This window comes from Canis lupus, chromosome 17 (assembly GCF_003254725.2).
Source record: "Canis lupus dingo isolate Sandy chromosome 17, ASM325472v2, whole genome shotgun sequence".
Classification (NCBI taxonomy): domain Eukaryota; kingdom Metazoa; phylum Chordata; class Mammalia; order Carnivora; family Canidae; genus Canis; species Canis lupus.
This window is the reverse complement of record NC_064259.1, coordinates 56,172,959-56,199,368: the sequence shown is the minus strand read 5'-3', so window position 1 is coordinate 56,199,368 and position 26,410 is coordinate 56,172,959. Positions and strand designations below refer to the sequence as shown.

The window sequence follows — 26,410 nt, the reverse complement described above, 5'->3', positions numbered from 1 at the left end:
CGGGTAAAGAGATATCCATGGAGAACACTCCTGGCTTCTAGTCTTCTTGCTTTCTCCGTCCCCTCACTGGGCACCAGAGCGACCCATCTGCTTACTGAGTCTGGGAGAGGGAACTCCGGAGGACCTGTTTCCTGCAGACAGCATAAATCCTGGGCTCTTACCATCCTGTGGCCAGTCCAGCAGAGGAGGCCTGCCGTTCTGGGGAGCTGGCTTGTTTCAGGGGAGTTCTGGCCCACTTGTTCAGCCCCTACACCTCTGCCATAGTATCCAGACACCTTTATGAATTATAAAGCTGGTATTTCAGTCTCTGCTGCTTCGGGGTCCTAGGTCTTTCTCAGATTTTATTCTGAGTTCAAATGGGGACAAGAAGTGGCATTCTTTGGGCCTTTCAGAACCCCAGCAGAAGTCCCAGTGACTCCACAGTGTCAGTCCTGTGGTGTCACCATCACCAGAGCTTGTCACAATCCTCCCTGCTTCTTTGGGAAGTGCCATTCACAGGCTTCAGTGTGAAAATGTCACCACTCTTCAGACTGTACTTACCAAGCTATTACTTTGTCTTCTCATGTAATTGTGTCCCCTCCTTAGGAATCTCCCCCAGAAGAGCGTGTGTGCATGAGTGTATGTTCGTGTTGAGAGGAAGAGTAGCAGACAGCTGGTTCTTTTGGATGGAGACACTGACAGATCTTGCTTCCAGGCATTGTCTCTGCAGTGGAAGAGCAGTTGTGTTTACTTCTAAATTGTTCCTAGATTTCTCAGAAATTATGTGGCCCAGATCTGGTTTTGGGTAGGTTGGAGGGGATCCATGCATGTTTGCTTTCAATCAGGCCTAGACTCAGAGCACAATATCCAGCGTTACCTCTGGAAGATTTCTCCTTCCAGGAGGAGGCAGTAGCACCTCTTATTCCTAGGGAAAACAGATTCCCCTCAGTGTGATGAATTGGTGTCCTGTGGTCTGTGTTCCTGGGCTCTGCCTAATGCTAGAATGTAAGTTCCTTGAACACTGGGACTGTACCTTTTTCAGGATTCTAGTTTTAGATTCTTTCCTACAGTGCCAGGTACACAGAGTAAAATAATTATTCACTTAGTTGCAAAATAGCAAACAGAGTTGATGAGTGGCAAAGAAATTAAAAACCAGGACCTCTGGAGAGAGAAAAGCTTACCCCAACCAATAGTGAATCAGGTGTAGCAACAGTAGGGAGCTAGTTTTAGATACCAACTAAGAAGGGAAGAAAGAGTGAATCTATATACATAGGCTTAGTTCGAAGACAAAGGGCAATATTGATTCAAACCTGGTGTGGACTGATACTGTAGACACGGATTTAGCGGGGCAGCCCCTGTGGCGCAGCGGTTTAGCGCCGCCTGCAGCCCAAGGTGTGATCCTGGAGACCTGGGATCGAGTCCCATGTCAGGCTCCCTGCATGGAGCTCGCTTCTCCCTCTGCCTGTGTCTCTGCCTGTGTCTCTGCCTGTGTCTCTGCCCGTCTCTCTCTCTCTCTCTCTCTCTCTCTCTCTGTGTGTGTCTCTCATGAATAAATAAATAAAATCTTAAAAAAAAAAGACATGGATTTAGCCTATTCCCATATTAAACATGCACACCCTTCAGGCCATCAGAGCTGTCTCTGCACAGTGGGGACACATTTATGCTAGCTGGAGAAGAGGAAGACAGCCAGCAAGTTTCAGAGTCCATGAGCATCAGGAAAGAAGGGGTCCCAGAGGCTGAGCCAAGCAGAATGAGGTTTAGTTGAGCAAGGTTGCTCAGGGGCACCCGGGTGGCTCAGTTGGTGAAGCATCTGCCTTTGGCTCAGATCGTGATCCCAGGATCACGATGTGGGGATTGAGCCCCACATCGGGCTCCCTGCTCAGTGGGGATTCTGCTCCTCCCTCTGTGCTCTCCCTCTCTCAAATAAATAAATGAAATCTTAAAAAGAGAGAGAAAAGTTGCTCAGTGGTGAGCAGAGAGGTAAAATTACATCTTTATGGGGGGCCACCCCAGTGGGCAGCACATTCCAAAGAGAAGACAAAAGTCATGGACTGAAGAGAAGCAAGAGTGTTTACATTGAGTCCCATGATCAATAAGCAGCCTTGGGAGGCACCTCTGTCCACATACCTAGTGAACCCACTGTGCTCAGCTAGAGGGAGCATCACAACTGCAAAGACCTTGTAGTTTAAAGGCATAGCTGGAGGAGCAGAAGGAAAAAGGACTCTGTGAGTCCCCAGTCCACATCTGATGTGAGAGCCTTGTCTCTGCTGAGAATGGCTGCCAAGATTTTACAGAAAGCCCAAGTAAGCTTAGGAAATTTTATATAATTCCCAGGGACTTCCTCCAAAGCAAACATGTACATAAAAAGGAGAGGATTAAAATTATGATCTGTCTGGAGAGTAAAGGTTCTATGAACTTGTTTTAAAAAGTGCCACGGAATATACGACTCTGGGTTTCATTGCATCTAAGGCAACTGCAGGGGGGACTGTCCCATGTGACATGGGTTCCTCTGGATACTCCTAGCCAGCATGGTGTCCCAGGAGCCATCGCTGTTGGTGCCACAATAGGTCCCAGGTTGGGTGGGCCTTCTGCAGTGCAGGGAACTGGTGCAGCTCTTTAAAATGGTATCTTTTTCTCTAGGGAGGCCACCCTTGGAGGCTTAACCATGACACTTAAATTCCACAATTTAGGAAGTGACAGAAAGGAACTGGGGACAGGCCCTGTATCGTGGGGTGGTTGGTTCATATGGGTAACTAGCTTTGATAGGTTGCCCCTCACTGAAAAAGCAAGAGGGCCTGCAGGATGAGGTGTATGAGGCAGTGTGAGCCTGAGCTAATTCTCACCCAGCATTGCTGTCTTCTGGGAATGTGGCTGCCAGTCCTGCTTGGTACCCAGCGTCCCTTTACATAATGTGTCAGGGGAGAGTGATCTAAAAATGGAGCCATTAACTGCATTATGGGAATAGATATATTTGCTTGCTGGAGGAGGATGCTTAATGAGGCTAGTCCTTAACCCAAAGGAAGGAATCTCCATGGATGGGGAGAAAAATATTTGGGAGTAAAGGATTTTCCTGTTGACCCATTCTTAAACAGCTGTTGCCTCAAGGCCACGTTCATAGAGTGAAGACCCATCTCCTCGGGCACAGACAGGAAGCCCTGTCAAGGCCCAGCTCCTTCTCTCAAAACCCAGTATGAAATTGGAGTGCCTCCAGTTAATGGAAATGAGAAGGAAAAAAAAAAGGAAGAGTCAGCTAGACACCAGCCCCAGGCCCAGGTCATCTGTGCTTAGATCTGAAAGAAGCCATTTTTCTTTGTGAGTTGGGGAAGAAGTGTGCAGGATGGGTCTCAAAGTCTGTCAGAAGGGTTCTCTGTTTTAACCAAGTGTCTCAACTCTCGTCCACACTTTTACCAACCTATTAAGCTGAACCTATGAAATTATTATATTTGTGGGCCAGAGAGGTAAAATACCGGTAATTTCATACAGTTCAACCTTGCATATTTATTTCTAGGTATTCAGATCCTAGGAATACAGTAAAAATAGTAATAATCATTTCACAGAGTATCTGCAGTCCCTTTTTATCTCTGACCTGATTGGTATTGCTAGAGTGTTTCTCATTTTATAGATGGTAAAACTGAGTAGAGTGAGGTACTAGCTTTCAGAATTTTCAAATCCAGCCTGTGGCAGCATCCAGAGGGTGTTGTCCCTCAACTCTGTGAGGCATAACTTGCCAGCGAGCAGACAGGGCTGCCCGTGTCCCTGTCCCGGTCCCTGTTGCTCCTGAAGGGCTCATGTAGCAAGTGGAGAGGCAGTGAGCTGACCACTTGCCTTCTTTCAACCAGCACGACTTCCAAGGATCTCCCTCACTTTCAATTTCTGTATTTGTTTGTCCTCCCTGGAGCCATTGACTGTATTTTTCCAGCCAATCTCATCCTGCTCATTCCTGGCAATCTTACTAGCCCCTGTGGATTTTACAGACTCTTTTGTTATCCCTGGCACGGGTGCCATTTTAGCAGATCGAAAGTAAGTCATCAGTGCTGGGCTCCCTCTCAGGAACTGTTGCATCTACAGTTCAAGGTAGCTGGCTCCGTACTAGGCCCTGGTGGCAGCCTCCTGCCAGATTCCCCCTCTTCTTCCACACCCTGGCTGTTTATCATGTCCCCTAGCTTGTCTTCCAGCCAGTATTTGACATTTTTCTCTGCCTTGTTATTTGTTCTCCCTCCTGTCATGAACCTTTTCCACCATTGTCCTCTTGGCCATGTGGGTTTGCCAGGGAAAGTTGGCAGTTGTTTTATTATCTATGGCTCTAGCCCAGGGATGGTGTCATCTAACAGAGTGACGTCTTTTTAATGGCTAACATATTGGAGTCTGAAATATCTGCAAGATAATGAAGCCTACAGAGGCTTGAGGGACACGTTTTTGGTTCTTTGAAGAGAGAATGAGAAATGGGATTAGGTAACATGCAGGTCCTTCCACGTTCAGTCCAGAGCCAGAGGGCTGACACAGGTTGGAATACCAGTGAAGTGAGAATGTTTTCTCTAGTTACAAGTCACAACCTGAGCAGACGGTGGTGGTGTTTCTTTGTAGACCAGTGGTCCACAAGCTTTCATTCTTTTTTTTTCCCTTGCTTTGATATATTTTGTCTTTAATCAATCTATCTGCATTTGTTAAGTAACAATTAGGAGGGAGTACTGTTATCTCCGTTTTATAGGTCAGGAGCCTTAGGCATGAGAAAGTGATATGACCCGGCTGAGATGGCACCAGTAAGCAGCAGGGTTGCCACGTGAATCCAGGCAGACCAGCTCCAGAGCTCTTCCTCCTCCTCCTCCTCCTCTTCCTCCTCCTCCTCCTCCTCCTCCTCTTCCTCCTCCTCCTCCTCCTCCTCCTCCTCCTCCTCCTCCTCCTCCTCCTCCTCCTCCTCCTCTTCTTCTTCTTCTTCTTCTTCTTCTTCTTCTTCTTCTTCTTCTTCTTCTTCTTCTTCTTCTTTTCTTTCTTCTTTCTTCTTTCTCCTTCTCCTCCTCCTCCTCCTCCTTCTTTTTTAAAAAGATTTTATTTATTTATTCATGAGAGACACACACAGAGAGAGGCAGAGACATAGGCAGAGGGAGAAGCAGGCTCCCTGCGGGGACCCCGATGTGGAACTCGACCCCAGGACCCTGGGATCACACCCTGAGCCAAAGGCCAATGCTCAACCGCTGAGCCACCCAGGAGTCCCAGCTTTTTCTCTTCTTAACCATTCTGCCCCACGTGCAGTTTTGTGTTACTGAGTTAAAGTCAGACCATTCCAGTCACTAAAAAAACTTCATTTTTAGTTAGGGTTGTGTTGTGTCATCAGGGATTTTTATCACACTTCTTGAGGCAATGAAAACTCCTTAGGGACTGCCATAGCTGCCTGTTCAGACTCCATGTGGGGACAGGGGTCTCAAGTTGGGGATCACTGGGCAACGAGTGATTTTGACTCAGCTCCCAGAATCTGTCCACTGGATACCTGTGCTTCCAAACCACCATAAGGCACATCAGTGACAGCCAGTTCATCATGTAGATAGGCTTATTGTACCATCTAAAGCCAAGTTTTGATTGATGGCTTTTTTTTCCTGCCAATCTACAGACCTCTGCTGAGAGGTCTTTTAGAATATTCCTGGACAACAAATCTTTAGGAGCCAACTCCAGATCCAGGGAAGGAGAAGGATGTGTGGAAGGTTTGACCTCACCTCAGTGGGTAAAGGACAGTCTAAGGAAGAGGATTAGAAAGTTGAGATACAGTAATTAGATCTGAAAGAACAGTATATTCTAGTTCTGTGTCTTTTCAAATGCTGGAACGGGAGGAGAAAGGAAAGAAGATCAGAGGTGCAGTACCGCCCCTGGGATAAAATCCAAGCCCCTAACATGGAGTGAGTATCCCTGGTATCCACCCCATCATCTCATCTTGCAACTGGAGCTCCAGCCACACTCAACCGTTTTCAGTTTCCAGAACATTCCTTCTCTTCCATACCTCCAAGGTTTTGTACATACTGTGAACTCTCCTGGGAAAGTTCTTTCTGTCTCTTTTTTGTGTGGAAAACTGCCGAGAATCCTTTAATATTCAGCTGAAATGACTGGTCTTTTTAAGGAGTGTTCCTTGAATTTTCCAGGTGTATGAAGTACTTCTTGCTCCATTGACCTCTTCTATGTATCTTCAATGTAACATTCATCTCACTGTTCAGAAATTAGTCTTTTACATGCCGTTCTCTTTTTGTTGAACAAGACACTCTTAAATTAGGGTAAAGATCCTATGTCCTTGTTTGTCTCTATATCTCCTGAACTGAGCATATTTACTGGTTGGAAAACTTCTTTATGATTTCAAAACCCCATCTCTGTAGCGCTTGACTGTCTTCTGTTGACAGATGACCAATGACCTTATCAACCCCTTGAGTGTGTTCCCTTTGTTGCCAGAATCACCAGCCAATAGTCTGGGGAAGGGTTAAAAGTCAGAACTACAGAGAAAATAAATGGAAAAAACATAAAAAGCAACCCTCTATCTCAACACAAATAAATCACAGAAAGTATGCAGCAGTGCGCTACCTAATAGGTTCATGAATGTAATCATAGTTGTTATCACATATTTGCTGAACTTCAAAGGTGGTAGTCCCACTTTTTTTTTTTTATGAGAAAGTTCAGAAGAAAAAATTCTTTACAGTCTGGCTGTTTTTCCAAAGCAGTTGGTCTTGAGGCATCATCAATTTGCAAAAGAGATCCTTGGCTTGCTTCCTTTCCTTCCTTTTCTCCCTCCTCTTCAGCACATTCTGTTGGTTTGGCCACTGAGCAGACTGAAAAGTCTAAAGGGAAGAGGCCTAGAAATCAGAGAGGTGATTCCAGCCAAAGGACTGTTGAACATAGAGGGATTGGATATGGCCTCAGCTGTCATTGGAGAAAACAGGGAAAAGTAAGCAAGAGGGAGGCACTTGTCAATATGATCATTTCTGATTGTAAACCTCAGACATCAGGTCTCTGGTGTGTAACAGACCTGAGAGGCCCACCATGTGGAACATGTTAACGATGTGAGGTTACCTAAGACTGCTCTTTTATCTGTTAGACAATGAATTCACTTTAAAAACCTTAAGATAGGGATGCCTGTGTGGCTCAGTGGTTGAGTGTCTGCCTTCAGCTTGGGGTATGATCCTGGAGTCCCGGGATCAAGTCCCACATCGGGCTCCTTGCAGGGAGCCTGCTTCTCCCTCTGCCTATCTCTCTGCCTCTCTCTCTGTGTCTCTCATGAATAAATAAATAAAATCTTTAAAAAAAAACCCTTAAGATAAAATTTTCCAAAACTAGGGTAGGATGATGATGAATAAGTAAGCAATATATTGCTCATGATAGGCTTTGAGTAGATGTCCAAGTGGCCAAAGATGTTAATGGGTAGTTGGCAAAGACTCGTGTAAGAGAATATGAGGGTAGAAATGACTGGCCCAGGAAAGGGGACTCAGACTGCTTGCTACAGGTCAGAAATTCTGTGACCGGAAAAGATGAAACCAAAGGGAAACTGAAACTCCTCTGAGACCTGAGTCAAGAAAGGCACCAGAAGCTATAGAAACAATTCCCAAGTCTCCAGAACTAAAGGATTCCTTTTGTCTTCGGAATCTTGATTTTACATTAGGTTGCTTTTCTAAATTTTAGGCTGGCTAAAATTCATGAAATCATGGCACAGTCATAAAACATAGGGTGAAAACTTACTCCTTTATTTATAAATTCAATGCATGCAAATTGAGATCTTACCATGCAACAGGCATCATCCTAAGCACTGGGACATTGAGGAACATGGGATCCAAAGTAGACATGCTGGTGGTGGAAAGAGGTGGATTATCTAATACTTATCTTACCATGGCATGTCACCAAATCCTGATATCTAGGACTAGTACTTTCTAACAATTAGATCTATCCAATGAGGCCTACTGGAGTTTGAGGACAAATAAGATGTGGCAGATAGTAAACAAATAGGATTAATTTTTCTAAAAAGAGATATACTTTGAATATATAAGTAGGTTCAGGAAGTGTCTGGGATAAATCCAAGAGAGGTAGATCCACAGCAAAGTGTGGTGAGAAACGTGTGGTCTTAGTCATTATTTTTCAATAGTTGGGACCCCTCCTCCATAACTCCACCACCAAAATGAATGTTGTGACAGATCCCTGGACCGTAGCTGTGTCCACATGTGCCATCTGGTAAATTGCATTCTTTTTTTTTTTTTTCAAAGGTTTTATTTATTTGATAGAGGGAGAGAGAGAGAGCACAAGTAAGGGGAGTGGTAGGCAGAGGAAGAGGGAGAAACCGGCTTCCCAATGAGCAGGGAACCTGATGCAGGGCTTGATTGCAGGACCCTAGGATCATGATCTGAGCTGAAGGCAGCTTCTTAATTAACTGAGCCACCCAGGCACCCCTGTATTTACATTCTTAGCAGTTAAGGAAAGTCTTCCTGGTGAGGATGTGGAAAGTGTGTGTCACTGTCACCATTTACTCATTGCTAATGGAAACAGAGGGTAAAAGTTTCATCAGAGATTTCAGCCCAAGGTCAGAAAGAACTTTCTAACATCTGTTAGAAAACTGAATGTTTTCCTTGGGAAATACCCCAACAGAGGCTGGGTAGCCATCCAAGGTTAGAGGTAGAAGTAGGTAGAAGTAGCTGATACCCAACAACTTTCCCAATTTTTAAATCTGTGATTCTATAACTCAGTCTTTCTGTTGGATTTTAGATTTGGACATATGAGTAAGTGGCTACTATCCTACACAGAATTGACAGCTTACATAAAATTATACCTAGGGTGTCTGAGTGGCTCAGTTGGTTAAGCATCTGCATTTGGCTCAGGTCATGATCCCAGGGTCCCGGAATCAAGCCTGCTTAGCAAGGAGCCTGCTTCTTCCTCTCCTTCTGCCTGTAGCTCCCCCTGCTTGTGCTCTCTCTCTGTCAAATAAATAAATAAAATCTTTAAAAAATTATTAATACCTTTGCCGCAGTCTTTTTTGCCTGTTATGAAAACAAAATCAAAGCTTTTTCTACTTCTTGAATAAACAGAATATGGGCAATGTATCAGTGTGTAACTGTTACTTCAATCTTTTGCCACCTTCTTGTGAAATGAGAAGGGACTGTTCTTTGTCCTTGAGCTAATATTTTGTCCCTCATTGGTACATGTTCCTGGGAAGAATGGAATAGGAGGTGAACAACAAAGCCCTTGCCATTTGCAGTGAGCCTCCCATACCATTAAAGGGAATCCTAAGATGTTCTGGTGGGCAGCCAACATTCCAAAACAAGGCAGTGAGATCCATGTCTGGCCTATCTCTTTCTTATATTCTTCAAAGCTCGGCATGGCTTTATCTGCCTATCCCCTTATTATTCTGAACTCCCTAATTGCCTGGACACTTTCTCTCTACAAATAGTTGCATGTACTGTATTCGGCATTAATGTAGTTGACTATGTGGACATGTCTTCTATTCCTACTTTTAACAGATTAACAGCTAATAAACACCATGCAACACCCTCTCTTCTCAACCTCTTCTAAAAATACAGAGTTTGATTTGCCAACATTGGTGTATTTAAAGCCTCCAAGATTCCAGGGAAGACTTTAGAAAGTTAACTGCAAGTAAAGTCTGTTAAGAGAGGAAATTTTCCAACACAAAGAGCCAATCAGTGTATCAGTAGCTTATCTGAGAAGAACCTCAGGGGTTCTTATAGTTGTTCATAGGAAAGAATATTTGTTCTCACTTGGAATAAAACTTCTCACTTTATTCTTGGTCTGCAGGACTGAAGAGAACTTTGGAAATGTATTGTCTAGGGAGAAGGACAGGCAGCATAAATTTCATCTAAAGAGGGAACGCTTATCTTTTGCAGGATGGGACACCATGTTACCTTCTAGTAAATTGGCAATGAAGGGACAATGACACCCACTCTTCTCTGCCCTCCTTGTCCTACGGTCTCCATAGGCCCTTTACTTCCACTCCCTCCAGTTAGTGAAGGCAAGTGAAGCAGTTAGTTTTAAAGAAAAGTCCATAATCAGAGGCTGTGTTCAAAGCTTTAAACAAAGCCCCCAACTAATGCTCTGTTTTGAGGATATGGAATATCCACAAGAATATGACCTCTGAGATAACTTGGAGAGTTATGTTGAAATGATATCCATTAGTACCTCATACATATGCTAGAGAGAGAACTTATTCAAGGGTAAATCAGGCAGTATGTACATATTTTAATTAATAGAATCTCCAGTATCGATGAAACAGAGGCCTTAGTGAATTTGTAAAATACTGGATGTTTTCTGAGGTCTGACAGTCTCAGGTATGTGACCCTCAAAGGCCAGCTTGATTATCAGATTATAAAATACAGATAAATATTTATGGAAATGTGTTGGCCTTTTTGCCTGAGGTATAATTTCTGGGCCAAGCCCTTTTCTTTACCTTCAGGTGGTTATTTTTTGTCGCAACAGAAACTCAGGCATATTTGCTTGCTCACCTCTTCTTTTATTTTATTTCTGTTGATTTAAGACAACTGTAAAGCCACAGCAATTTCACAGTTTCATGGACTCCTCATACCCATTGCTGGAGTTGACTCTGTTGCAAGCTGTATCTATGTGCTGTGGTAATAATGATATTGTACTGAGCTTGAGAAGCAGTCAGTGCTACTCTTGGCTCAATTCCATTCATGATATTAGTGACTCTGACTTTTAACAATTAATATTGGCTTTTTTTTTTCATGCAGTCTGGAACCTTCTTGGAAGAAGGCTTAGAGTTAAATTTCATCATAGTTGTGACTTTCTGGCAAATAATCTGAACTGCGTTCATTTCTTCTTCCTTATGCATATCGGTGTCATCGGTACCTTGTGCTCTTCTAGACTGGTTTACCCGGTGGTGATGTCTGTCAGTGCCTACATATATACCACTTGTCAGACAAATCACCACAGGATCTTTAAAAAAGTCAATGTGTTTCTTGGCAGTATTTACAACCTCCTCTGTTGGCTTTTCTCTCTGCAGAACTGGCCTGGAAGCCATTATGGAGACTTATGCATTCTGGAGACCCCCTGTGCGCACACTCACCTTTGAGGATTTCACCACCATGCAAAAGCAGCAAGGTAGAGTCCTGGGGTCACACCAATTCTTCTAGAATGAAGAGTACCCGGTAGCTCTGTTAATAACCAAAGCATCACCACTTGTGCGAACAGACCTGCCCCAGAGGCAGTACTCTCTCCCCCTTCCGAAAAGCAAGGTTATGTTCATGATTATGATGGCAGTGAATTTTTTATTTCTTTGCCTAAGCAAAGCCCTTGGTATTTTTTTTTTTTTTTTTTGCTGAGACATGCAGAGAATTTTTATTTATCACGTATGTTAATTCTTATATTTACTTGCAGAACAGAGTCACAGAAGTGCAGGCAAGGTATTAGTAGGGTGCAAGGGTCTAGTACACAGTAGGTGGTTCAGTTAAGGGCTTGTCAGGTAGTTCTCAAACGCCAACTTTTGGTACAGTAAACGGTCACTTTTACGTAGATGCCTTTGGATTGCTGTTACACTAAGTTTTTGCCAATGAAGGATTTCATGTCATGTATTTCTTTTGTGGGGTTTTTGTAAATTGTTTTTTTTTTTTTTGAAATTTTTTTGGTTTTCGGTTATCTTTAGAGGTTAGGATGGTAGGGCCCCATCCCCCGCCCCTCCACAACAGAATACTATTCTTATTAGAAGTTCCTAAGACCAGGCAATTCCAGCATGCAAAGTGTGATAGGACATAGCCAGGAAGATGAGAAACTGTAGCCATCATCTAGGGATAATATATTCCACCGCTGTTGCTCCTCGCAGCTTGCGGGTCCACTTCGAAGCCCTCTCCATTAAACTCATTAACATGCAGGATCCTCATCTGCTTCACAATGGTGCTTTTACCAGATTCTCCAGCACTTCATTGATACCTCATGGCAAAAACCTTATTCTGGTTATATAGAGGAGAGAAAAACCTCAGTCCGAACAATGGAAGTAGATTGCTCAGGCCCTACAGTGAGGAGGGGACTTCTGGGAGCCCATCTGAAGCTTGCAACTTGCTCCCTCAACACTTGTCTCAAGCTGATGGGCTGGGTGAACTTCTTCCTTGCACTGCTTTGTGCTTTTCTTCCCGTTTCTCCTTCTCTGGCAGCTCAGGTGGGGAAGCCTGTAGCCTTAGCACAGAAGGCTTGTGGGCTGACCTCACTTCTCTTCCTCAGTCTGTGCTCTTCCCATGGCAGCACCCTTTTAGCTCAGGAAGCTTCCCAGAGTGTCAGACACTTTTTGAGTCTCTTTATACAACCTCCTCCCACCCCGAAGTGACACTTACATATAGAGCTTATTCTGTTCTGTCACACGGCTGCCATTAACAGAACCCTAAGTTTTCAAATTGTGGCTCTGCTGTATGGGAAACCCTTCTAGGACTTGATAACATGTGACATTACGTTGCCCTCCCAGAGGAGCTTCCAGGAGTCTGCAAACTAAATTAGGTTCTGTAACCTAAATTACTGAAGTCTCTCGGGTTTTAAAATGAAGAAAAGGTGATTAAAAGTATAGGCTCTGGGATCAGACCACTTGGCTTAAGCTCTTTTTTTTTTTTTTAGGATTTTATCTATTTATTCATGAGAGACACAGAAAGAGAGGCAGAGACATTGGCAGAGGGAGAAGCAGGCTCCCTACAGGGAGCCCGATGCGGGGCTTGATCTCAGGACCCTGGGATCATGCCCTGAGCGAAAGGCAGATGCTCAACCACTGAGCCACCCAGGCACCCCTTGGCTTAGGCTCTTATCACTGCTCCTTCCTAGCTTTGTGACTTTGGCCAAGTCCCCCATCCTTTCTGACACTTCGTTTTCTCATCTGCAAAATGGAAGATTGTAATAGAATTCTTGTGAGGATTAAATGAATGCATTTAAAAATGGAGTAAGTGCTCAGCAATTGTGGTGGTGATCATCATCATATCACCACCATGACCACTATGACCACATCATCTGTACCACTGCCCCCCCCCCCCGCCCCCTCCATGGCCCTGGACGTGGATACCTGAGGAAGATGCATCAGCAACAAGAGATACTGCTTTTCTGATGATTAGCTATTTAAAACAGGATTAGACCATCTTCACAAGGATCTGGGGAGGCAGAAATTACATCTAGTGTTTGTTTGTTTTTTTAATAAATAGAGGAGAAAGGGAAGCACTCTGCATGAAGCAACTTTCTTCTCATAATTCTGTGAGAGAAGCAGGGTCAGTTCATATTCAGAGTGTTGATCTCCCTCTAAGGCCCTTGTGGCCCTAGAGAGGCAGAGGTTTTATGACAATTTGGAGATCTGAGCCTTCAACTTGATTCTCTCTATAACCTTGGGGAAGTTACTTCTAGTGAGTCTGTTCTCTCACCTACCAAAGAGGGGTAAATTTTGTGTGAGGTCATTTTCATGCAAAGACACTTACTTGATTCTGTTTATTTCTGAGGTGGCTTCTTGCTTCTCTGTCCTTGCTTTACTGGTTGACCTCCCAAACTCTATCTAAGCAGGAGTTCGTATCGTGGAGGCTGGCATGAGAATATTGGTGGGGATATTGCCAGTTGCCAAGAACAGGCACTGGTGGTAACACTGTGTTTACTGCTGTCTTCTCAAGAACTGTCACAGGGCCTTGCACCCAGGTACTTCTTAATGTACCTAATGAAATGAAGTTACTTGGTGGCACTGTGGCTCAGGTAGGCAGGGTCGCTGAAACACGTGTCTGGAGCACAACCACCTAATATGTGTGTGGATATGGATGTGGAGTGATGATTGTTTGGAGTTGACAATCTACATTTCACTGGCATGTGGGGCGGTTGAGCAGAAGCAGGCACGGAGTACTTAGGTGTGTAGCATGGCAGGTTTCACAGGGCTTCTACTGAAAATTTGTCCATATGATAAATTTAGTGTTGACCCTTGGAAAACAGTGGTTTAAGAGAAACTGAACTTTCTTTCTTTTTTAAAATTTCTTATTTCTTTTATTTTGGATTGCTTATTTTATTTTTTGTATATTTTTTATTGGAGTTCAATTTGCCAACATATAAGCATAACACCCAGTGCTCATCCCATCAAGTGTCCCCCTCAGTGCCCATCACCCAGTCACCCCACCCCCCTGCCCACCTCCCTTTCCACCACCCCTTGTTCGTTTCCCAGAGTTAGGAGTCTCTCAGGTTCTGTCACCCTCTCTGATATTTCCCACTCATTTTCTCTCCTTTCCCTTTATTCCCTTTCACTATTTCTTTACATTTTATATTCCCCCAAATGAATGAGACCATATAATGTTTGTCCTTCTTCAATTGACTTACTTCACTCAGCATAGTACCCCCTAGTTCCATCCACATTGAAGCAAATGGTGGGTATTTGTCGCTTCTAAAGGCTGAGTAGAAAAAAATAAAAAAATAAAAAAAAAATAAAGGCTGAGTAGTATTCCATTGTATATATAGACCACATCTTCTTTATCCATTCATCTTTCGATGGACACCAAGGCTACTTCCACAGTTTGGCTATTGTGGACACTGCTGCTAGAAACATTGGGGTGCAGGTGTCCCGGTGTTTCACTGCATCTGTATCTTTGGGGTAAATCCCCAGCAGTGCAATTTCTGGGTCATAGAGTAATTTTATTTTTAACTTTTTGAAGAATGTTTATTTTTATTTTTAATTTTCTTAAAGATTTTGCTTATTTATTTGAGAAAGAAAGAGAAAACGCATGAGCAAGGGAGAGGCAGAGGAAGAGGGAGAAGCAAACTCCCTGCTGAAAGGAGAGCTCAATGTGAGGCTGAATCCCAGGATCCTGGGATCATGACCTGAGCTGAAGGCAGATGCCTAACTGACTGAGCCACCCAGGCACCCCTATTTTTAAAAAAAAATAATTTAAATTTTAGTGAACATACAATGCAATATTGATTTTTGGAGTAGAATTCAGTGATTCACCAATTACATAAACACCAGTGCTCATCACAAATGCCCTCCTGAATACCCATCACTCATCTAGCCCTTCCCTTCACCCATCTCCCTTCATCAACCCTCAGTTTATTTTCTATTGTTAAGAGTCTCTTATGGTTTGTTTCCCTCTTTTTTTTCTTTTCCTCCTTCCCATGTGTCCATCTATTTTCTTTCTTAAGTTCCACATATGAGTGAGATCATATGGTATTTGTCTTTCTCTGACTTTTTTCACTTAGCATTATACTCTCTAGCTCCATCCATGTTGTTGCAAATGACAAGATTTCATTCTTCTTGATGGCTGAATAATATTCCATTGTATATATATCACATGTTCTTTATTCATTCATCAGTTGATGAACATTTGGGCTCTTTCCACAGTTTGGCTATTTTTGATAATGCTTCTGTAAACATTGGGGTGCATCTACTCCTTCAAATTTGTATTTTTGTATCCTTCGGGTAAATACCTAGTGGTACAATTACTGGATCACAGGGTAATTCTATTTTTAACTTTTTGAGGAACCTCCAAACTGTTCTTCAGAGTGGCTGCACCAGTTTGCATTCCCACCAACAGTGTAAGAGGGTTCCCCTTTCTCTGCATCCTCGCCAACACTTGTTTCTTGTGTTGTTGATTTCAGCCATTCTGACAAGTGTGAGGAGATAGGTCATTGTGGTTTTGATTTGTATTTCCCTGGTGATGAGTGATGATGAGCATCTTGCCATGTGTCTGTTAGTCATCTGAATGTCTTCTTTGGAAAAAGTGTCTATTCGTGTCTTCTACCCTTTTCTAAATTGGATTATTTATTTTTTGTGTGTTGAGTTTGATACGTTCTTTATAGATTTTGGTTACTAACCCTTTATCAGATATGTCACTTGCAAATATCTCCCATTCCATTGGCTGCCTTTTAGTTTTGCTGGTTGGAGAAACTGAATTTTTAAAGCAAAATGTCACACTTATTTAGTGACTCCATTTTTTATTAGTGGGGTGGAGGATGAACTTGGAATTATTGGATACATATGGTAGTGGGATGGGGCTAGAGGAAAAGCCAAAATTCTATTAAACTGTTTAATTGGAATACATTTTTGAACTATACACTGAACTTGATCCAGATTCTCATTATTAAAAAATATGTGGCTTGGTTTCTTGACGTAAAAGAAACAACATCCACTCCCTCTTCCCTTAAGAACTAAAAGTTCCAGTAGCTCTGGACAGTATCACCCATAAAATGAAGAAAAGAGAGCCATCTGTGTTGAACTGTTTTGTGTCTTAGAAGAAGTAGAGAGTGTTGAACTTCTAGTGGAAACTTCTAGTGGTAGACTGATTTTGGAGTAACTCCCTCTTGGTGAAGACAGTATTGGCAGCATTGGCACCAAACCTAAGCTCCATATAACGATTGACTCACCCAGTATCCATATAACCTCATTCCTTCAAACACATGAATATCTGACACATCACATCCATGGCCTTAGGCCAGTTTTGGGCTCCTGCTGCCACTGCTGCTGCTGGAGGCTGAACCCACTCTTCTGAGTGAGGTTAAGGAGGCTTTCTTCATCCCACCCTTGCTGTCATTTTTGTTCCTCCTGCATTAAGACCCATTTGTTGATAAAATTTCAAGGAAAGCACCCTAGTTGAATTGGCCACCATTTTGTAAAAACTCAAATCTTTATATTTTGAAAGATATATTGAGTGGGTTAGTCTGTATAGTGGTTTTCTCCCATGGAGAAGAGTGCATAGGATTCATCATTGTCTACCCTTTACACAAAAAGAAACCAAGGCACAGAGCAGGCTACTCACATAGCTGAGGAACTGAGTTGAGGATTCCCAAGTGGATCTCCATCTTGACAGGGCACTCTCCTTTCCACCAGACCACCTTTGCTCTCTTCATTCCTACTTACTAGAGCTTTAATTTGCCACAACAAATTAAATTAGTTTACTCTTCCACTTGATGTTTTCTTGTCAACAGCTTGAGCATTAACTCTAGGTCAATATTTTATTTTATTTTATTTTATTTTATTTTATTTTATTTTATTTTATTTTATTTTATTTTATTTTATTTTATATCAAGTCAAGTAGATGGTTTTAACCTTCAGATATCTTTATTTAGAATCAGCAAGGGAGTTTATGTGGTTGGAGAGTCTGGAGATAGGGATTATATTTCAGGAGTGGCTTCTGCCTGAATACTGCTGGTGGCAGGGACAAAAAGAACTCACCAAGTAAGTGGTGCTTGGGGACACTGACCGAGGCAACACAGATAGAGAAGAAAGAGAGAAACAAGAGCTTGGGTCTGTTGTGGCCAAGTGCAGTCCTATTGTTCTGATGATACATACAGCAGAGCTATTTGTATGGCCCAAGCTGAGGGAGCTGCTGTGAGCACCATCCATCTCCAAGGGGTCTGACAGCTGCTGTACTCTAAGGGATAATCCTGGATCAGGGACACCAGAGGTGGCAGTACATCTCCATCTGCTGAGATAAGGAGACCTGTCATTTACAGAAGCCCTCCCTTATCCTCAGCTGAGAGCAGACATCACTAGAGAGATTTCAACACCACTGGGTCTTTTTTTTTTTTTTTTTTTCCACTGGGTCTTTTAATGTTTGTCAGGCAGTTAATGGGATTGTGAGCATTTCTCTCAGTGTTGGGATTTTCATCAGTTTGATTTGTAATAATTAGAGGTTGATCCTTGAAGAGGATCAGATACTGAGAAATTCATACCAGTAAAAGATCAGGAATGGAAGACAGTTCAATGAACAGCTTGTCTTTGAACTATTGTGGATCACTCTAACAATTCAGATAGCCACTTATGCATATCTCATTTATCACTGAGATCAGGAATGATGCCCGTGAGGCGCTTATAACAGGGATTGGAGAGCATCTCAATTCAGTCCGCTAAAACAAGCCGTTATTGGTGACATATTCTATTTCGTCCCAAAGTCCTTTATGCTCAACATGTCCAAAATTGAGTCCATGATTTACCTCGCAGACTTGGCGCCCTCTCCTGGGGGAAGGACTCTGCTATCCACTCACCATCCTGGGTGTTTCCCTCCATCCCTATCCAGCATAGCTAAATGTCATCAAGTTCAGGAATCCATCCATACCTCTAATTTCCCTTGCCACCACCCTGCTCCAGGCTCCCACCTGACTTCATTCTCAGGCACCTCCTCTGCTCCATGGTGGTAACATAGCTGCCAGTAGCCCTAGACCTACATCTTCTTAAATTTAAATCTGATGGGAAAGGCCATGTGTCCTTAAGGTTCCTAGCAAAATCTCATGGAGTCTCATTAACTCTAACTCTCATCACCTCTGAACCAATTACTATGGTGGGGACTGGGGAATACGGTGCTTGCACCATCCTGCCCTTAGTCACATGCCTTCCTAGAGGTAGGAGTGAAGGGTTGAGAGTGGGGAGGAGGATACTCAGTGGGAAGCTGGGTACTGTGACTAGGAGAGAGGCGGATCAGCTCTAAATGGCAATCACAACTGAAGTGTACGTGGTAGCAAGGAAGGCAGTAAAAGAAGTAGCAGAGAAAACAAACCAGTTAATGGAAGGGGAAACACCAGGAACAGCCCACCTGGGCAGTGTGGCAAGTGTGAAACAGGACCATCCAGGAAGCACAGAGACTCAGAACCCTGAGGACCAATGTGAAAAATGGGGAAGGGGTGAATATATTAAAAGCTATTTTAAAAGGAAGAGGTTCAGATCAATGTATATCTTTAAACTTTATGGAGAATGTTGCGTTAGGAGTCTTCTAAGTTTGAAACTACACAATTCTCATTAGTACCGTAATGTTACACATTTGCATTTTAAAAAGGGTACTCATTTCAACTAAGGGTGATTCCTTAATAGGGATGGGCAGGCTGTGATCATGATCATTAACTTTATGGCCTCTGGGTTTATTCCTGGGTTAAGTCCATAGAGTACTGACATTTTATCTTTTATCTGAAAGCCTCAAAGAAGGCCACTCAGGGACACAGTGATTCCACATTCTTCAGAGACACAAGCCACCAAGTTATATGAGAGAAGAGTCTGGCTCGTAGAACCAAGTAATTACATGGAAATTCATTATTTTCTAGCTCAGATGGGATTTTTTTTTTTTTTTTACTGTTTTTCAATTTTTGTGTGTATAAGGAGAGGGCAGGGGGGAATAAAACACAACAAAATAAACCCAAAAGGAAACTGTATGTGAAAGCCTCCATATTACAGTCTGGAAGTGATCAATTTAAAGATGCAAAAGTCAGCAGGTTTGGTATCCAGGATTTTCATGGTCACATTTAACTTGTCCTCATGGTATACAAGTATATTCTAGGTTGTTGTCCTCATATGGAATCACTGCTAAACACAGTCTTTTTGGTTAATTTGGCTGTGAGCCTTGAACATTAGAGCAAGTTAATGTTGAATATGAATTTCAAGGAGTACCTCCTGACTTAAGTCAATGGGTAAGACAGGATGCAGGGAGGTGTGGCGGGTAGGGGATTGGTCCTGGAATACCAGGGAGTTTTCAGCTACTTAGGGCATTACATTTTAATTACCTCTCAGAAGTGGATTAGGGCCTCTGAGGACAGTGGGAAAGATACCAACCTACCTACTTGTTTTCAATTCCACTTGCTTGGTCTGAGAAGAGAAAAGAGACATGGGGCATCAAATTTCCATTCTGGGTGGGGGTGGGGAGGAAAAGACAGGTCAGAAGGGAAACAGAGTTGGTTTAACTTTTGGGAATACAGGCTTAATGGGCCTGTAGGGGTCAAGGGCCCAGTGCTTTATCATTGGCAGCCATGGAGGCTCCTCCAGCCTGTTACATCCAGGCATCTAGCTATGACATGTGCTCACCAGTGTGTGGGGAGGCCAAGATGCTCAGCTGCATGGACAGAAGCCAACACCTGAGAGTCTTTCCATCAGAACTCAAATGCACTAGGATTCCTTACTCCTTCTTTCACTCCTCCTTCACTTACAGAAGGGAAGAAAAAAGGAAACAATATTTACAATGTATTTAATTTTGACAAATATTAAAAAAAATATCCAGATCCATCCAGTCCATTCTCATCTATTACAGCAGGTTTAAATCAAGACCCTTAGAGCATTCAGGACCTGGCTGAACCAGAGGGGGTGAGATGAGAATGTTACGCAGGAAAGGGAGGTATGCTTTTCTTTGAGAGGCAGCTCTGACCCTTCTGTATCAGTGTGGCCTGGCCTCCTACTCTGCCCTAGCTCTTTGGTGATGTGAGGCCTCAAGGCAGCCAAGTGTTGAAATGCACAGGGAGGGCAGCCTGCCTCCTTGTGCTTACTTAGCACTTGGCTGGCACTCCTGATCTTGTTTAACAGCCGACAAGCTGTGAGATCATAAGAGAGTAAAGACCTCTCAGTATCTCGATTTGCTTCTCTACAAAATGAGTACCATAGTCTTCTCTTTCTCCATGGACCTTGAAAAATAGCTGTTATTTATATTGAGTCTTTTTAATGCAGAAGAGCATTTCTTCAAACGCTAGTTCATGTGGGGGTTCCCACCCCCTGAAACTCAGCAGGCCACCAAGTCTCATTTCCAGTGAGTGTCATTTAAAAGCCAAAGCAAGCTGACTACAAACTTTTTAACATGTACCTCTCATCTGCTCAGCAGAAATCTCTGTAACTTGTTAATAGTTCCCTTCTTATTTTTTTGTAGTGAAACCAATTGAGGCCTTAAATCAGTACCATTCGTTCTATCTTGGGCCATCTGAGAAAACCATTTAGAGTTGTAAAAAGTCATCTGCTCCATCTTGCACTTCCTGCTGCAGGGCTAGGGCTGGTGCCTGATGGAGTGTACCTATAACAGGACAGTGCGGGGTGCTGAACAGGGGGTCTCTTCAGGGATCACATAAACACCAGATCTGGGAAAGCAAGGACGGACTTTCAAAGAGAGGAGACCAGATACATATCCCATAAAACACAAATCTCTTTACAGCTGGAGTCAAGTTTCTCCATGTGTGCCATAGCACTTATTTCACTGAAGCTCATAGTGGTTAGGGTGGAAGAGGAGGAAAATGTGTAGAATGCCTCCTGCAGAAAATGAATCTCTGAACTTCCTATAAGGCCCGGTAGGCTAGGCCACTCAGTGGTCCATAGACAAGAAGTGGGAAATGTTCTTCCTTTTTCTGCTCAGCTCTCCCCTTCCAAAACTCCTTCTTTGTATTAAAATGGTTCCTTGAAAAGTACTTGTTATTGCCCATGTACACTCTACCACAAATTTAATCCTTAGACACACATGTAATTCTGAGAAGGACTGAAGCCTATCAGTTTGAGACTCTCTTTAAGGATGGGGAGAATGAAGAGGTAGCCCATGTTGCCTGTGGTCATGAGATGGACAGAGGCCAACGGACCTAGAATTAGACTGGGTGCTCTTCCTACCAATGGTCAGCTGTTGGCTTTGTGGAATAAAACTCTTTTTACCTCTCTTAAAGGAATTTAAGGCATAAAGAAGAAACAGGAAGGTGAATTTCCTGAAATGACTTTAAAATCAGCAACTGTTTACTGTTCTACTTTGGAAGTTCATTGGGAAATTTTTTTGACCAAGGAAGAGATGATACTAGTTGGGTTTTGTGAAAATTGAAAAACTATTAACAGGATATAAATTTGTACTTCCATAGTCAATACTACTACCATATCTGTGTATGTAGGCTGAGGCTAAAAATTAACTTTGGGTTTCTCTTTGAGGTATCTGCCTCCCAATTTGCACATCTGGACCCACCTCCCTGGCACACTGTTGATGGTTTCTCTCTATTCCAATATCTCTGGAATCCTGCCAGTTTTCTTCACATTTTTCTCACTAATAAAAACTTTATTACTACTCCTTCCCACTTAAAATATCCTTTACCCTTTTATAGAATCTTAGGTTCTAAAAATCCTCACCTGAGTTGTGGATGACCTAAGGGTACCATGCTCCTTGGGGGAACTGGGGCTCTCAACAACTCTGGGAAGCTCCCAACCTTGTCCTGAAGGAGGAATTCCATCATGGGAGCATGCCTATGGAAGACAGAGCAGCCTCCCATTCTGGAATTCAATTGGAAGGTTCAGCAGCCCCGGCCCTTGAGGCAAGAAGTGGCTGCTGCCCAGCTGCTTTGTAGCCCCTGAAAGGAGAGGCTTGGAAAGGTCATTTTTACCTTCGTAGACTATGTGAGAACACACATGAAGTAGGTTGGGTTGAACCTTCCCTTTATCTGTTGGTGCATCAGCCACCAATCCATTTCTAATATCCACACGTCAGAAGAGCAACTCTGTCAAATGCAGTTTCAGGAACTTGAGATGAAAGGGACGTGGAGATCTCCTAACCCAAAGTGTGGTCTCTAGGCTAGCAAGCAGCATGAGTCTCAGAAACGCAAATTCTTTGGCCCTGCCCTGGACCTGTAGAATTAGAAACTCTGGGGACAGAGTCAGCAATTTGTTTTAATAAGCTTTCCAGGTGATTCTCTTGCACCCTAAAGTTTAAGAATCACTCTGCTAGGTATTCTGATATAAGGGATTTGGGTGGTATCACTGGTTTTCAACCCTGGTTGCACATTAGAATCCTTTGCTTCTCATTTAGTTGGTCTGAGGTGGGTGGGATCCTGGAACTTGAAGTTTGCAGCTTCTCCTAGCTTAAGAACTACTGAGCTAATTCAATTTTTCATCTTCTGGATAAAGAAACAAACCCAGAGAAGATAAGTGACATGCCTAGGGTCAGATGGGGGGTTTGTGTGGCAGAGCTGTGAGAACCCAGATCTCTTGACTTTGTGACCTGTCTGGACTCTTGCCCTCAGAAATACCCCAAATCCACAGACTACATTTGCAGTCTTTGTTCCAGTCTCTGAGACAGATGGCAGGCTCTTCTAGAGAGACATTAGCAGAGCCTCTGGATTATAACGGTTTTGTTACAGGTTAGCTTAGCTTTTCTGGTTGTGCTTGTAATATCATACGACAGAACTTCGATCCCATACCTCACTTCCCACTGCCTGGTCCTCCCTGCTCAGCCTTTCCAGGCCTCAACCTTGACTTGACACCTTACCCCAGTACCCCATTTCCTCTGAGGGTCAGGGCCTGAGATTTGTTTTTAGCTGGCAAGGTCAGCAATAGTCTCAGGTGACAACACGTATTTAACATATTTCCGTGGACAAGGGGGGAAGTTGAGGTGGTGGATTTTAATGCTGATTACCAGAGGTCTTACTGGAAAGTGGATCTGACGGTGAGAGATGGCAAAGTGGATACTGGAAGCCTTATTGCTTTCTCAAACAAGACTTTGAAGGCACTTACACACAGGGACACAAGAGTTTAGTGTTCTTGTGTGTCACCTCTTTGTCCTCTTCTCTTTCGGAGGTGTGTGTGTGCATGTGTTTGTGTGCACAGTTGGAATCACTTAGCGTACGTCGGTTAAGAGAAAGCTATGGTTCTGTAAAAATCAGCCCATCTTGGACATCTGAAGCTTCCTCCTGTGTGGCTTGCATCTGGCCAGACAGACTCCTCTTGAAAGGCCTCTGGCTCAATGGTGTTCACCTTTTATTTTTCAGGGGGCAGCACAGGCACTTCCCCGACCACCTCCAGCACCGGGACACCATCCCCTTCAGCTTCCTCTCACCTTCTGTCTCCATCCTGTTCTCCTCCAACATTTCATCTGGCCCCCAACACTTTCAACGTGGGCTGTCGAGAGAGCCAGCTGTGCAATCTCAACCTCTCTGATTATCCGCCCTGTGCCCGAAGCAACATGGCTGCCTTGCAGAGCTACCCAGGGCTGAGTGACAGTGGCTACAACAGGCTTCAGAGTGGCACTGCTTCCGCCACTCAGCCCTCCGAAACCTTCATGCCTCAGAGGACTCCATCCCTGATCTCAGGAATACCGACTCCTCCCTCGTTGCCTAGCAACAGCAAGATGGAAGCCTATGGTGGCCAGCTGGGGTCCTTCCCCACCTCCCAGTTCCAGTACGTCATGCAGGCCGGCAACGCAGCCTCCAGCTCCTCATCCCCACACATGTTCGGGGGCAGCCACATGCAGCAGAGCTCCTACAACGCCTTCTCTCTCCACAACCCTTACAATCTCTATGGATACAATTTCCCCACTTCTCCCAGGCTAGCTGCAAGCCCAGAAAAACTGAGCGCCTCTCAAAGCACTTTACTCTGTTCTTCTCCTTCCAATGGGGCCTTTGGAGAGAGGCAGTACCTACCCACGGGGATGGAGCACAGCATGCACATGATTAGCCCTTCGCCCAATAACCAGCAGGCGACTAACACCTGTGATGGCCGGCAGTATGGGGCGGTCCCGGGCTCCTCCTCCCAGATGTCCGTGCACATGGTTTAAGGGCCAGCCCAGAGTCTCCATGGGCAGGTCCTCCTCTTTGGGAGCCCAAGCCTTTGAAGAACGGGAACTGTGTTTTGTTTTGTTTTCTGGAGGAGGAAAGCACATACCCAAGAACAGCAAAAGACGTTTAAGCCACTGAAGGATACTTGCAGTGGTATCATCTCTGACTCGGTGGCCATTCCCCTGCCTTCCCAAACCTTAGTTTTATAAAGCATTGTCTACTCCAGAGTGGCCTTTGAAGAAACTGAATAATCATTTTATAATAATGTTAAGGGAGATGCTAGCATGTAGCAGCCATGAAAATTTACCCCTACACAAATACAGACCTACCTATACATGATACATACATACATACGTGCATGCATGCATACACACACATATATATCCACACATAGACTCTTACACACACCAACATACATGCACACTGACTCGGAAGTGGGTGAACTCTGGAGGGGGGGGCCCAGATGGGTGCTTTCACCAAGAATTGGTCTAGGTATAACACTAGATGGACTGGGCCAGCAGTAGCTGTCAACCTTTCTCCCCGACAGCCTACCCTGTTTCTGGAATGAACCATGTATCCTGGAGTCCCTTTCCATCCACGAGCGTAGACAGACGTCAGCACTACAACTGGACTGGGCTTCCTGAACAAGATTGCTTTTGAACTTTGGCTCCCGGGCTCGGTGTGCTGTCGCTGACGTTCCCAGCGGTGCCTGGGGAAAGAGTTAGAGCTTAGAGCAGCTGAAGGAGAAAGGAGGAGAAGGAGGAATGAGCAAGAGAGAGGCGGTGAGCAAGACTGAGAGAGAGGAAGTATGAGCAATGGTGGAAGTTTTAACGCACCAAGGAAATTGGTTTTGGTTTGTTTCCTGCCCTCCCCCTTACAGGTTATAGAAAGAATTGTGGCATTACTAAGGAGGAAGCCTCTCTGGGACACTGCAGAGTCAAGGTGCTGGTGACAGGGACCCGGGCAAGGAATGCACTTCGATCCCACAGCTTTGAGCACCGTGATCTAGAAGAGGGGTACCCTGTAAGAGGGAGGGCCGATTCCAGAGCACACAGCCTGGCAGGGAGGGGGGAACAGAAGGAATGTGAAGAAGGAAGGGTGTTATAATCCCAACAGATGATACCAAGAGCAGAGGCGACAAATAGAGGCCTGACCTTTCATATGCCAGATCCAGACACCTGACCTGGATTGGCTGCCCTGTAGCCCCTGTGGCAGGAGAAATCCGGGCACGTCCCAGGGAATAGCAGATGGGCCTTCTACATCCTTCCACCTGCCCTTAGATCTCCATTTTTATCAAATAGTTTATTGCATTTTGAAGTTTGGGTTTTTTTTTTTCCTTATCTTTCCCTTCCCCTTCAGATCCTTTAATGTTAAGAAAACAAGTGAAGTTTGGTGCAAGCTAAACTTTTTAAGTGGTGTGGAAATGCAAATAATACCAAGTAAAATAATACAGATATTATTAAGATTTTTTGGTTTTGAGGTGTTGTAGATAAATGTATTTATGTGCCTAGTGGGGAATCCAATATTATGAATATTAAAAAAGGGGGCAATAAAAAGGGTATGTAAAATATGTATGAAGTAAAGGTGTATAAAAAGTTTGCCCTTATGCACGGAACTCTGTTTCTAAGTGCCAAGCACAGAAAGCCGCTAAATAAAATCTTTGCAATTGTATTATTGCGTGTTTGTGCGGAAAAAGTAAAGAGCCGTGTATGCATTTGCATTATGCTTTACAATGAGCCCAGTGCCCTCGTCTAGGCTACTTTATGTGATCTTTATACATAAGGCTTCATGATGTAGGTTTTGCCATTCTCATTTTGAGTAGTAACTGAGCTCCAGAGAGGTTGAGCGGGTTATCCGGGACCCTAGCGCCAGTTGGAGAGGGAAAGAGGACTTGAAACCAGGTCTGACTCCAGTGGGATGTTCGCTTTCATGCTGGCTGCAGAAACCAGGGAGTCCAGCAGTGATCCTCACCCCGGCTCTGTGCCCCGTGCATTATACCATTCTTAATGTGCATATCTCACCTCATCCTCCCACAGTACTGTGAGATAGGTATTGTTTTTTATCATCATTTCAGAGATCTGGAGACAAGCCTCTAAAATATTAAGTACTTGATTAAGTCCCTCAGGTAGCAGGTGATTAAGCTGGCAATTTCACCTCCTGGTCTGTGCAGTTAGCATGAGTCTTGCTGCCAGAGCCCCAGCAGCAGTCC

The 26,410-nt window shown here is 43.9% G+C and overlaps 1 protein-coding gene and 1 long non-coding RNA gene across 7 annotated transcripts in view; one reads left to right on the top strand and one right to left on the bottom strand.

The window, feature by feature from the left end:
* TBX15 (T-box transcription factor 15) overlaps nucleotides 1–25,872 on the top strand; it is a 110,280-nt gene extending 84,408 nt beyond the window's left edge. For all 6 annotated transcript variants that reach the window (XM_025453374.3, XM_035700773.2, XM_035700774.2 and 3 more), the window contains 2 exons: nucleotides 10,967–11,064; nucleotides 23,416–25,872. In XM_025453374.3, coding sequence (XP_025309159.1) covers nucleotides 10,967–11,064; nucleotides 23,416–24,200 — 883 coding nt within the window. In that variant the 3' untranslated portion in view covers nucleotides 24,201–25,872. The remainder of the gene's footprint in view (nucleotides 1–10,966; nucleotides 11,065–23,415) is intronic.
* On the bottom strand, nucleotides 17,460–23,784 carry LOC112664117 (uncharacterized). The gene is made up of 3 exons (XR_003139508.3): nucleotides 19,733–23,784; nucleotides 19,488–19,516; nucleotides 17,460–18,534 (listed from the first exon to the last, which is right to left on the bottom strand). It is a non-coding gene; the product is annotated as an uncharacterized LOC112664117 (long non-coding RNA).
* Nucleotides 25,873–26,410: the final 538 nt, after the last annotated feature.